Source organism: Engystomops pustulosus, chromosome 3 (genome assembly GCF_040894005.1).
Source record: "Engystomops pustulosus chromosome 3, aEngPut4.maternal, whole genome shotgun sequence".
NCBI classification, from domain to species: domain Eukaryota; kingdom Metazoa; phylum Chordata; class Amphibia; order Anura; family Leptodactylidae; genus Engystomops; species Engystomops pustulosus.
In genome coordinates, this window is record NC_092413.1 from 57,785,180 (window position 1) to 57,799,014 (window position 13,835).

At 40.0% G+C, this 13,835-nt stretch overlaps 1 protein-coding gene across 7 annotated transcripts in view; it reads right to left on the bottom strand.

Moving 5' to 3' along the window:
• UTRN (utrophin) overlaps window positions 1-13,835 on the bottom strand; it is a 457,412-nt gene that overhangs the window by 377,600 nt on the left and 65,977 nt on the right. For all 7 annotated transcript variants that reach the window (XM_072140867.1, XM_072140861.1, XM_072140863.1 and 4 more), the window contains 4 exons: window positions 13,728-13,820; window positions 8,884-9,053; window positions 7,648-7,763; window positions 3,252-3,415 (listed from right to left, as the gene is read on the bottom strand). In XM_072140867.1, coding sequence (XP_071996968.1) covers window positions 3,252-3,415; window positions 7,648-7,763; window positions 8,884-9,053; window positions 13,728-13,820 — 543 coding nt within the window. The remainder of the gene's footprint in view (window positions 1-3,251; window positions 3,416-7,647; window positions 7,764-8,883; window positions 9,054-13,727; window positions 13,821-13,835) is intronic.

Genomic DNA, 13,835 nt, shown 5'->3' on the forward strand with positions numbered 1-13,835 from the left:
TCAGACATGGGTTAGACGTTGCAAATGTAACAAGACCTTAGATGATGTCCCGCTAGTCCCTTAACATCCTGAGAAGAGGCATGGAACATGAGGAGGAGTAGAAGGGAGGGGCCAGCCGAGCAGAACACGTCCCTTCTGATGGCAGGTAATATAACATAAGATTGATTTAAGGGCATATAATGCTAACCGAAGGGTGTCAGTTAGTTAATAGGGCTCTATAGGAACCTGTCACTAGCTGTATTTGTGAAAATGTGGTGTCTGCTTCCCTTTAAAGAGGAATTCACATTACAATTCCAAAGGCATTATCAATAAATGAAAGCTGGGTTTTACATCTGTGCCACTAGCAATCTAGGTGATTAACACTAGAACTTTCCTTGTAGAAAGCTGGCAATGGATCCTGTAAATGTGTCTCCCACTTTTTGTCCAGTATGTTTGGACATGGCTTCAGTGAATTGGCAACTTCGTCATATAATAACCCCTTTAAAACCTTAGGTGTCTCATTTTTCTTACATTGTAATTAATGCTATAACTCCTTAACCCCTTCACGCTCCGTTGCGGATATATCCGCCACGGAGCGCAGTGACTTAGCGCTCAGTGGCGGATATATCCGCCACGGCGCCTATGCCGGCTCGGCTCTGGATCAGAGCCGAACCGGCATCTGGAAACACGGGGTGCCGGCTGTAACTAATAGCCGGCACCCCAGTGTAACACCCGCGATCGGAGTTGTCTCCGATCGCGGGTGCTTAACCCGTTAAATGCTGCGGTCAGCGCGACCGCGGCATCTAACAAGCATCTGGGGGGTCTTTCCCCCACGATCGCCCCCCCCGAACCGTTTTCGGGGGGGGGGGGGGGGGGGGGGCGCCGATCGTTGCCATAGCAACTCTGGGGTCCGATCTGGACCCCAGAGTTACTTGCAAGAATTGCCAGTAAGATGGCGTCTGTGACGTCATCTTACTGGCACAGTGCCAGCCTATGCAAGTGTATAGGCTGACACTGATAATACTCTGCAATACATGAGTATTGCAGAATATTATCATGAACAAGCAATCAGAGGATTGCTTGTTCATATCCCATGGTATAAAAGTGAAAAAGTAAAAAAAAAAAAGTTATTCAATAAAAAAATAAAGTCATAAATCACTAAAAATGCCCCAAACCCCCAAAACATATAAAGAGACATATAACTAAAAAAAAAGTCTAAATCATAACACAAACCCCACATATATAGTATCACCGCGTCCGTAACAACCCGTAGAATAAAAGTAAATCATTATTGAACCCCCACGATAAACGCCGTAAAAAAAACTGTTATAAACCCTCCAAAAATTATGATTTTTACCTTTTCAATCCCACAAAAAATGCTATAAAATGCGATCAAAAAACCATATGTACTCAGACATGATACTGGTGCAAAGTACTACATGTCCCGCAAAAAACAAGCCATCAACCAGCTCCGTAGCCAAAAAAGTAACAATGTTATGCCACTTGGAAGATGGCAATACATAAATGATAGATTTTTCCCCACATTAGGGTTTTGTTTGACAAATTTAGTAAAACGTAAGAAAATATATTCATGTCTGGTATCCCCGTAATCGTATCGACCCATAGAATAAAGATAACATGATTATTAGTCTATACGGTGAACACCAAAAAAAAAAAAGTAAAAAATCCAGTACAGAATTGATGCTTTTCTACTCCTGCCCTCAAAAAAAGTTCCTAAATTTTCAACAATAGGTGATACCAACCCCAAAATGGTAACAATGGAAAAAGCATCTCATCCCGCCAAAAAAAATGCCGTCACATGGCCCCAATAACGAAAAAGCGAAAATTTTATAGCCTTCTAAAGGGGCCAATGAGGAAACTAAAATCCTGGCAGCTGCAGCGCCCTCCTTCCCTTCTGCACCTCGCTGTGCCCCCAAAAAACAAGTCACAGCCACATGTGGGGGGTCGCTGCACTCAGGAGAAATTGCAGAACAAATTGTATGGTGGGTTTTCTCTTTTTATATTTTGGAAATGTGTAAATTTTAGGGCTAAATGAACGTATAAGGGAACAATATGACCATTCTAAATTTCACCTCCATTTTGATTCAATTACTATGAAGATCTCAAGGGGTTAACAATCTTCGTAAAAGCTGGTTCTGATAGTCTGAGGGGTGCAGATATGAAAATGGGTTGGTTATATAGGGGGTTTTGATGCTAAATATGTAAAATTTCATTCAAAACTGTATTTATCCCCAAAATAGTCAATTCTGAAAATCCGGAAAAGCGATATTCTATTTGTAAGCCGCGTGACATCACAATAAATTATCCAGACATTTCAGAAATTATGAAAATGTAAAGTAGACAAATGGGAAATGTTATTCAGCAACTTATTTAGGTGGTAAATCTATCTGCCTGAAAACGCAATGATTTAGAATTTCGAAAATGGCAAATTTTTCAAAAAATTTATCATATTTTCTTTTTTTTGTAAATAAACGCAAAACTTATCTGCCAGAATTTACCACTAAAATGAAGTACAACATGTGGGGAAAAAAACAATCTCAGAATCGCTTTGATAAGTAACAGTGTTCAAAAGTTATAACCATATAAAGCGACGCAGGTCAGAATCCAAAAAATCGGGATGAGCCTTAAGCTACAAAATGGCTGCGTCCTTAAGGGGTTAAAAGAAAATTCCTGTAATGTATGGCCTTGTCCTTTTTTTAATAAAACTTTAAGTGCTCCAGAACTTAAAAAAAATATTATCTTCTATATATTCAAATTATAAATTCAATGAATACAGATACTCATTGCCATCAAATTCAGTTTAAATTACTAACCACGACAAACAAAGCCGTCCACAACCTGTCCCTCCATATATCTCTGAACTCATGAGCCAATACGATCCCACACGTAATCTCAGTTCCTCACTGGACCCTCAGCTTCACTCTATTACCATCCGCACTTCTCCGTATCCAGGACTTCTCCTGTGCATCTCCCATACTGTGGAACGCTCTACCAAAATGTGTCAGACTGTCCCCTCCTAAGCTGGCCTAATTTTAAATGCATAGACAGACATTAGTCTCTGCCCACTTCACCTCTAGTGAGAAAGATTTTTGTCAAACACTTTCAGAACAGAAAGTGCCATAACTTTGGAAAGAAAAGGACAGGCAGCACAAAGTAGGTATTGTTCTGTTTTTAAAAGAGGAATCACATAAAATAATTTGGTGAAATCACTGTAGCTTTACAGTTACGCTTAAAGTTAGTGACTTATTTACCTGCTGCTTAGTGAAAGACACATCTTCACACACTCCTTTGTATCTTCTAGGTAGAGTCTCCACTTCTCGAATGTCATCCATTGTAACTTCATGAGGAAGTACTTCAAACAGTGATGTTAAGTACATAAGTATTGACTTCTTGTCAGGCAGAGGGACAGCCACATCTGTAAAGAAATAAAGGGAACAACTATTACAATAACTGCACAAGAATACTTGTCATCCAATGTAGAGGATGATACAGACAGTGGACCCCTGTCCAAGAGAAGTATATGAGCCCCTCTTTCCAAAATAACATTGTGAGATTGGACCCCATTACCTTGCTGACAGATAGCTCAATATTCACTGGCTACAGATTTAAAGTATGTTCACACATAGCAGTAACGCAGCAGATGTTCCATCCACATTTGCCACAAAACAGATGGTATTTTAAGAAATTTTATGGATTGTTTGTGCCTGTTGTAAAGTTAGTGCCTGCCTATATTAGAGACTACAGCTAGGATAAAATCGAAATTTGTAGTTATGTGATAATGCAAAGGTAAATCACTAAACTATGGGAATGCAGTGATTTAAATTCCTTATTGGTCTTTGAAATGTTCCGTCTTTTCATTTCTATGCTGTAAAGTGTAGCAGAAGTCCTAACATTGTTACAGCAGTCAATAGGAGAATCTAAAAACTAGTGGGAAAAAAAGCTACACATATGCACTATAAAAGGTAAAAATGTGGCACGTACAAAACAGCCATGGCATGCATTTCATTTAACAAAATCTAAATTGAATCAACACATAATAATGTAGAAAATTTGCCTGAAAAAAATCAAGGCTGAACATGTAATTTCTCTCTCCCTGTTGTCCCTGATGCATCTAAAGTTCAGTAAAAGGTTTTCACTGACATCTCACAAGAGGGAATAATGTGCTTTGCCAAGTTGTATGCTTTATTCTTTGTTGTAAGAGAAATAAATCAAAATGACATATAAGACATGCATTATAACCAGACAGACAGAATTATGTATGTACCTGGCAGAGAACACAAAGGTTATCCGAGAATAGAACATTCTGGCCAGATAGGATTCAGATGTCATTTTATTTCATGTCAATTTACAATTTACATTTGTAGTCAACGTTAATCTGTGTAAGAAAGTGACCCTCATGATGACATTCTAGTGGATTCTAATAAATATATTTCTGGTGCATCCTTATCTGAAGCGTGCCATGGCAGTTGGTCTGGCAAACTTAGCCCAGGCATTGGCCTACTACACCTTCTGGAGTCCAATGCAGATGTCATATTGCATTCAGTTTAGCTATTCTGGGTTCTCAGTAATTCTGCCCAAAAAGTAGACGACAATTGTCAGTCCAGACTTGGCTGTGTGAAATGGACTTAAATGTTTCACTAATTTAGAAAATTATGCAAGTTTTTGAAAACAAAAACCCCAAAAAATCAAAGAATCCTTATGCATCATATCTCATCCTTAATCTACAGTGTGTTTTCTGTAAGTATCATTGGCAGGAATCAACGACCCTTCATTTCTCCAACTTTTCCACCCTTTACGTAATTTCATGCACTTCATTCAATTGCATCGTTTAGCACTCCAGGAACATTTTTATCATTTGGCCAATGTGTAAGGCACAATGTGTGAAAGGAAAAGTGTTATATCAGCTCAGGCCTATTTACCACATGACTGAAATTTCCAGAAATTTTACAGCGACTTGTATGTAGAGCAGAAGTAAGTTTCTATGCGAATTTCTATGAAATTTACCAAGGGCATCTCTTTGCATAAACAGATTTACAGTCCATGCAGAATATGTTCAAGAATTTGGAGACCGAAAACTTACATCACTTGTTGCGACTGCAGAATGAAGCAAATACACTAAACAACACTTGGTAAGAAAAATATTTACCATTACAATTTACTCCATGTGCCTTTTAAATGGTCCGTTTGATAAAAAAAAAAAATTATGGAGAGCTTCTTTTAAAAGACCACTTCCTTGTTATGTGTAATAAGTTGATAACATAGTCTGAGGAGACCTGAAATGCACCCCCCCCCCCCCGCCCCGACTGTCCTGCAAAGAGGGGAGAGTGACAGCATGTACTTAACAGCCTGGCCGACACATCCATCATAGCAGGTAGTGTGTATAGTAGCCATATGGCTGTGTTAGATTTCTTCTGTGTAAAAGTGCATAGGTGAATATGTGAGTATCTGTAATACTGTACAGTCTATGATCACTGTAACTGTAATGCATGTTAGTATGAAAATGAGTATGTAAAACTGACTTTATCTGTCAGGTTCGGGTTACATCTTTGTTGCACAGCAAGAATGCTGAGAAGAAGTGTCAGCCGGAGATTCTTTGTCCTTACTGGCCTAGGTGCTAGTGGTATTGCAAGTGATAGCGCACTGGATTATGGGAATTGAGGGAAAGCTGCTCTAGCCTAGCACAGATCCCTTACCTAATGTCACAATCAAGAAGTGCCAGCCTAGGTCTGGCTAGCTAAAGGTGATTTTACAATTAAAGTTGATATTGTTGATATATCAGGCTGAATCTCTGGCTATGAAGAAAGTGGCAGCATATAGGTATTGTTGGAATTGTTGTCAAAGACTCTCTTGAGGCATGCTATCTCTTTAATTGGCTGCACCTCTGGTTCTATAACAAACAAATCCACAATCACAATGGATTTTGACAGATGAGATTTGCCCTTGAAAATTGACTCATCTCAAGCAGAGTGACTCTTTCCAGCACACTTCCATATACGAGTTTTCCAAGAGAAAAATAGGCATCTGGAAATCAGAATCAGAAGGATTGGGAGACAGAATTTTGGCTGTCAGAAGAACTGCATCTAAAACTGCTGTGTGACTGCTACCTGCTCCCTGTCCATGTCCTTCCGTTAATAAAATACTGTGGACATCATTACAGTTCATGCTCAATCTAAATCACAGAGTGACTTGTCAAATGGACATTCCCTTTTGAGGAATCTGAGTGAATTTTCATTAGCGGTGACCTTACAGAAACAAAACTGAAATTAACACAGAGGGATGTGTTATTCCCAGTTGAATTCTCTCTGGGGCATTACGTGACATGTGCTCTTTAAGTGATATTTATTCCCCAACTGCAGCAGACGTGGAAAGATTTATGATGTAACATAACAGGAAAACCCACAACAGTGATGTTCTTATTCAGAAGAAGCTCAACTTCTCAGTGTAAATATGTGAGTGACTGCATTAGGATGGCATCCTAGTGGTTAATTTCATGCAATGGGCCACTCAAATTAGAGTAGTGCATGCTGGGGGGTTTTCTGGTGGGAGCAACTAGCTGGTGTATAAACAGCACAATGTGGCTATCAATGCATCAGAGTTCTATTTGAGTGTCTTCCGATGTTGACAGCACTTCAGCAGCACACGGTATATTGTGAAAACTCTTAGGCTCCATTCACATAAACATAGAGGTCTACTACGAGCAGTCATGGTGCACTGGGAACACTGTGGGGCAGATTTATCAAGCTGTCTGAAAGTCAAAATATTTCTAGTTGCCCATGGCAACCAATCACAGCTCAGTTTTGATTTTACCAGTGCTCATGAATATATTAAAGGGGAGCTGTGATTGGTTGCCATGGGCAACTAGAAATACACAACTTTCAGACAGCTTGATAAATCTGCCCCTGTGTCTCACCATACCATGACCGAGCTTCACCGAAAAATATTGTGTCTCGCCCCCACCCCCCCACCCCCTCGTCCATTTGGCCAGGTGAAGCACACTGCTTTCTTTCACAAAATCGTAAATATAATCTTAAGATGTCTTATATGTCCATATTTCATTACAGCAGTGCTGGGTATTATAATTCAACACTCAGGTATTCCATGGACAAATAACCCAACCCTGAATTTTTTGTTTAAAAACTGGAACGTATATCCTATTAATCTGGACTCAACTGGAGACTAGTTTCAAAATTCATTGCTTATTCTGGCTAGTTATAAGGAAAGGATTACAATTTGCAAATAAAAATGAATTGGTCAATTGTTACAATGACACTTAGGCATCATGCAATACATCTCCACAACTATTCAAATTGAGGTTATATCTTCCCAATGACATCTAGAAGTTTCTTAGGAGGGCAAGTTCAGAATTTATGTTAAACCTGAGATACACTTTAAGAAAAGTTTAATCATAACCAGGAAAAACCTTTAAGCTTCCATGTGCCTGCTTGTTCACCCTCTCATTCGACATTCTTTTCTATATCTGTCACACTGTAGATAAAGCTAATCCAGCTGCTTTCTATAACAGAACTGCTATAAGAAATGGATTTCACTAAGGCCTCACTGATTATTTTACAAATATTAACACATTCATTACCAGACAACTCCAGAAAGCTCTTAAAACTATTGAAATATAAGATACATCAATGTTACCTTCTGGGTCAAGTAGTTTTTCAATTCCCAAGTGTTTTTTGGCGGTGGTGAATGCATATTCAAGTCTTTCAAGTGGGGATAGTTTGGTGACTTCTTCCCACTTAAACAGGTTTGGTCTGAAATAAAATATATTTTGCTCTTATGAGAAAAATAAATGGACGTTTTTAGAAGAAGACGTTAACTGACAAGTCAAACTTTAATTATTAGCTATCATGGAAACTTAGAGATGTCCACCTGAAAGGTGATCTTCTGGGGGGACAGTGAGGCTGTGGGGAACACATACAGTAGAGCCCTGTGCCTTGACCGTATACATGCCCCTTGTATCTCATTTCTTATCATATAGCACCCACCTTATGTCTTACTAATTAGTAGTTGTTACCTACATTATCTCAGGCATTAAAATGCAATGTAATGGACAGAAATAAGCAGCTTCATGCTGGCATGCTGCCCCCTTAGCTATTGGGCCCCTGTGAAGCTGTACAGGCTGCATCAATAATATAAACACTCCTGGAAGGGGGCAGGTCTTTTCAAAGAAGATTGTCTGGTTTCATTTAAAAATAAAAACTTTTATGCAGCTTTATGTTAGAATAAGGCCGCTTTCACACAGTCAGTATTTCATCAATATTTTCCTTCAGTGTTTGAAGCCAAATTTACAAAGGGAAAAAGGTGGAATAGAAAGTTTGTATCTCTTCAGTGTTTTGAGCCCACTCCAGGTTTGGGCTTACAAATATTGATGCAAAATACATATAGTGTGAAAGTGGCTCAACCAAGGTTAACTTACCTGCCTCCTCCATTTGGTAGGAGTCTACTGCAGGCTCCCATTTGGATATTATGGTCAATTTGTTCTTTAGGGGGAAAGTCACCACTTTATCCAACTAGGACGGAGCCTAAGTGACTGACTACAACATGCCGTAATATGAAATCAGCAAACGAGAGTCAAAAAAGGCTTTGTGTGCAAGTTGGACAACCCCTTTAAATTTGTGAAACTCTCGGACAACCTCTTTTAAGGCCTTCAGTCAAATAACTTAGAAACCACAATAATCTGGCATTTATTGTTTGACATAATGCACCAAAAAATTTAAATGACCATTGTTGGAGCATCTATAAATAAATTCTAGTCTGACTTCCTTTAGCAAATGTCCCTTGTCACATATGAAAAAATGACTACATGACAAACTTTATTGCATTATACAAAAGGAGATGTAGACATAAAACTTCTGAAGGAGTGTCACCCACTTGTGTCTATGCAGAAGTGCATTAAACGCCAGGCCATCTGTCCAACTGGTAGTGAAATTTAACACATCTTGATTATATGGTCTCGTAGATTGTCTGATCCAGCTCAAAAGAATCTTCTCACTGTTTGTCTGTTGGAGGTCTGACATAATGGCCTTCATGACATCTTTCACCTGAAAAGTGTAAAGTAAATGCAGTAAGTAAAGAACTGTACTCTAACATCAATTGTCCATTATTTTGAGAAACAGAAAACAGGCAATCATTGGAATCAACAGCCTTGCAAAGTTACTGGGAGCAAGTTTTACTGGGAACAGAGTCCTATTCTAAATCTTCATATTCAGCAGGACAGGGATGCTCTTAAAGGAAACCTGCCACTTAAAAGTGGTGGTTATTCACACAGATACATACTGGCTTTATTATACTAATGAAAATATGTTCCAGCACCAGCTCACCCTGAGCTGGTGCCATCTATCTGTGTGAAAAACTACCACTTTTAAGTGGTAGGGTTCCTTTAAGAGAAAGTAGATTAAGAGCAGTACATAATTTTATTATTTTTTGTATAGGAAAAAAAAAAAATACACTGTAGTAAGATTTTCAGTTCTTCCATATATACGTATATACTCGAGTATAAGCCGACCCGAGTATAAGCCGAGACCCCTAATTTTACCACCGAAAACTGGGAAAACCTATTGACTCGAGTATAAGCCGAGGGTGTAGTATACAGCCAACGAGCCCCCATGTAGTATACCACCAACCAGCCCCCAAGTAGTATACAGCCAGCCCCACGTAGCATACAGCCTGCCCCCAGTAGTATACAGCTTGCCCCCAGTAGTATACAGCCTGCCCCCAGTAGTATACAGCTTGTCCCCTTGCAGTATACAGCCTGCCCCCTTGCAGTATACAGCTTGCCCCCTTGCAGTATATAGCCTGCCCCCTTGCAGTATACAGCCTGCCCCCATGTAGTATACAGCCTGCCCCCATGTAGCATACAGCCTGCCCCCAGTAGTATACAGCTTGCCCCCAGTAGTATACAGCTTGCCCACAGTAGTATACAGCCTGCCCCCATCAGTATACAGCCTGCCCCCATCAGTATACAGTCTGCCCTCAGTAGTATACAGCAGCCCCTATTAGTATACAGATAAAGAAATAAACTTAAATACTCACCCTCCATTGTCCCCGATGTTCGTCGCGGCTCCCGGCGGCTTCTTCACTCTTCTCTGGCCGGGAGATCGCGCCGGCCGTCGCACACTGTGATGCAGCGCTGTCGCCACGGATGTTGGCGCATGTTGGCGCAGCGTCGCATCACAGTGTGCGATGGCCGGCAGATCGAATGGACACGACTCTGCCAGCTAGGGAAGATAGAAGACAGAAGATAGGACACGGGGAGCTGCCAGGAGCCGCGACAGGGATCGGGAGCCGCGACGAACATCGGGGACACCGGAGGGCGAGTATTATTATTTTTTTTATCATTGACTCGTGTATAAGCCGAGACGAGGTTTTTCAGCACATTTTTTGTGCTGAAAAACTCGGCTTATACACGAGTATATACGGTAATACTAAATATTGATACTATGGACCTCAAGCTCCTCCTCAGGATACTTCGCTCTGTTGGCCTGAAGGACACCGTGCTCTCTTGGTTTTTTTCTCTCTCTAACCACACTTTCAGTGCCTCCTTTTCTGGATCTCGCTCTGCTCCTCTTCCTCTCATTGTTGAGGTTCCTCAGGCCTCAGTCCAGGGTCTCCTTCACTTTTCCCTCTATATTTCCCCCAATGAAAAACCATCAGCAGATTTGGTTTCCGGTATTATCTCTATGCTGATGACACCCAACCATATACTTCTGCACGTTGAATCACCCCCGCCCTACTTTAAAAGAACAGTGATTGTCTCTCTGCTGTCTCTAATATCAGGTCCCTTCTCTTCTTGAAACTTAATGTTTCTAAAGACTGAACTTCTTGTTGTTTCACCATATACTAACCAACCAAACCCTGGCCCCTCTATCTCGCTCTGTTGAGTCACCATAAACCCAAGACAGCAGACCCGTTATCTTTGCGTTGTGTTCGACTCAGGCTACTTCTTTGTACTCCATATTCAATTACTTGCACGCTCTTGCCACATGCATCTCAGCAACATCTCCAGAATATGCCCATTTCTCACAAACCTCTAAAATGCTAATTGTTGCTCTGATTTACTCTCGACTACACTACTGTAACTCCCTACTAATCAGTGTTCTACTCACTAAACTCTCTCCTCTCCAATCTATATTCAATGCGGCATCCAGGCTTGTCTTTCAATGCAAACGCTACACAGGCGCCTCCAGTCTATGTCAGTCATTGCAATGGTTGCCCGTTTCTTTCTGAATACAGTTTAAAATAATCACCCTAATCCACAAAGCTCTCCACAGTGCGGCACCTTTTTACTTTTTCGTTCTTATCTCATTCTATCACCCAACCCGTGCTCAATTCAAAATACCCAACCTCTAAAGTTTCAAACGTGCTTTTAAAATCTCTTTGTCCAAGCCTTTCACACTCGCTGACTGCATAAAATTTTAACTCTCTCTTTACTAACCCATCCTGTGTTGTCCTCCTATCTGTTATCCGTCTCTACAGTTTTATTGACCTTGGACTCTGTATAGAAAATGGTGGCTGATGTCTGGTTCAAAGAGCAGCATCTTTATTTATTACATTGTTTTATTTTGTTCCCTTATGAAGAATGGCTGGACCATTATACAAGCTCTTATACCTCTTGTGTTACCCCCTTCATCCTCACTGTAAGGTCTTGCGAGTAGGGACCTCCCCTGCACTTCTCCAAACCTCCGATATGTTCATACTCCATTGTCAGCCTGTCCGACCATGATGTTGTGAGAGATACATCTTTTTTGCTTTAATTGTATGCATTGCTTTTACCATTGATTCAGAGACTTTGCTGACTTTATTTATTTGTTATATCTATTCAAAAGGTTTAACACCATGTTTGATTCTGCTTGACATTTGCTAAGAAAATTAAGTAAGCTGTCGCAAAACACCTCGTTTGATAGCCTTTCTCAATTGGGCATAATAAAGATTGACAATGTAAAATCCAGTTTACTTGTTGCATATGCTAAATAATTCTGGGTCAACCACATCATTAAAGGGGTATTCCGGGAATATGAATGTCTGATACAAAAACCCATGATGCTGTAAATAAATGAATGTAACAAAACTTTATGTCATTAGTCACAAAATGGTGCTTATATAGTTAGATTTTATGATTCACAAAATTTTATGGCCTCTCTAAAGTTATCACCAAGATGGCTTCCACTGGAAACTACAAGTCTCAAGATCCTTTAGTCCTCAGTAACTCCTCCTCCCTCTTATACTCTGCTCCCAGTGATGTAACAGGTTTTCTTGCTCTGTTGCCATAGTAATGATGTGTAACTGCCATCAACACAACACCAGCCATACTGGATGCACTGCATCCAACCGACTACAGCCAAACATACTGGTGATCACATGACCTGCCCAGGCAGGTGCAGGACATGTGATGTGAACATGTGACCAGCGGCCATCTTCTCTGCTGTGTATGCTCTGCAACGGACCGCGCGGAGGAAATTAACGGACTGATTAAAGGGCCAGTAACAATTTAATTCTCCATTACAGTCTATGTCATCAGCATTTTTCTGCTAAGGGGAGCAAAATTTTAAATAGCAACTAATTACATATAAGCTTATATTTTAAGGACCCATTTATATATGAATTATGCTGATTCCTGGAATACCCCATTAACATTCATGGAACCCATTGACACACATGGTACCTAGTTAGGCCACAAATTGTCATATGCCATATGGTATATTCATAAAGATGCAAAGCTTTTTAGGGTGATAGCAAGTATTAGGAACATGTTTTAAACCCACTCTCCATGGAAAGCTTGTCCAAGCATGCATGTGTTCTCTACATAAGCCACTACCATTATTAAATACCAAAGAGACTCTTGACCAAATTGTGTGCACAAATAAGGGTTTATAGGGTATATCTACATAATCTCTCCATTGGTTGTTTGGCAGAGCAACCAATTAATACCCTTTTGAATTCATTAGCCCCAACTAGAGATCAAATATTAACTTTTATTTCATATTAACTAATGACAAGTGATTGCTGTGAAATAAAACACAGAAAGACTAAGAGAAATAGATGGCAATGAGTTGAATTTACTTCTCTTCCCTCCTTTCGCTACAGGGGTGGTGATGGGGGATGATGTACACTTCGGAGCAGTACTTCAGGTTAAGCCACTACCAGACATCTCTGGCAGACAAAAAGATTGGGCATGTTGAAAATCCAACAGTCATTGGTTACAATTTGGGAGATGAAACCCCACAGTGAAAATCAACTGAATGTTATAGTTCTCGCTGCTGAAACTAATGGAAATCATTTGCTGGAGGAAGCTGCATGTGGTCACACAATAGGATTTAATAGTCATCATTGCATCATTTGCATTCAGTATAAATAATAGTGGATCATTTCAAGCAGATCTGTCTATTATTTGCCCTAAAATGCCCTAACTGGGGTGTGCTTTACCTGTATAATCTTCTCCTACTAGGAATAAAACCTATTCAAAATGATAAATTGCAAATCATCCCATAAATAATTGTGACTTAGAATATCTGGAATGTTGTGTCTTCTTTCTGTTTCCATGTGGGTTTCAACCAGCTTTTTGGATTAACACTTACACTTCAAAAGCAAAATGTACAGGTTAATGGACCCCAATATTTAATTGGCCTCATGTTATTACAACCTTCATATAGTTCTGTGAAATAAATCTATGCTGTATAAACACAAAAAGACATTAAAAACAAGATCCAGTATTTTACCTGCCAATGAAGAATGATGCTCCATATTAAACCAAGGGTAAGCTTGTGGTTGCCATCAACAATATCTGTGCCTCCAATATTCACCAACTCCACCTGGAGAAATACACT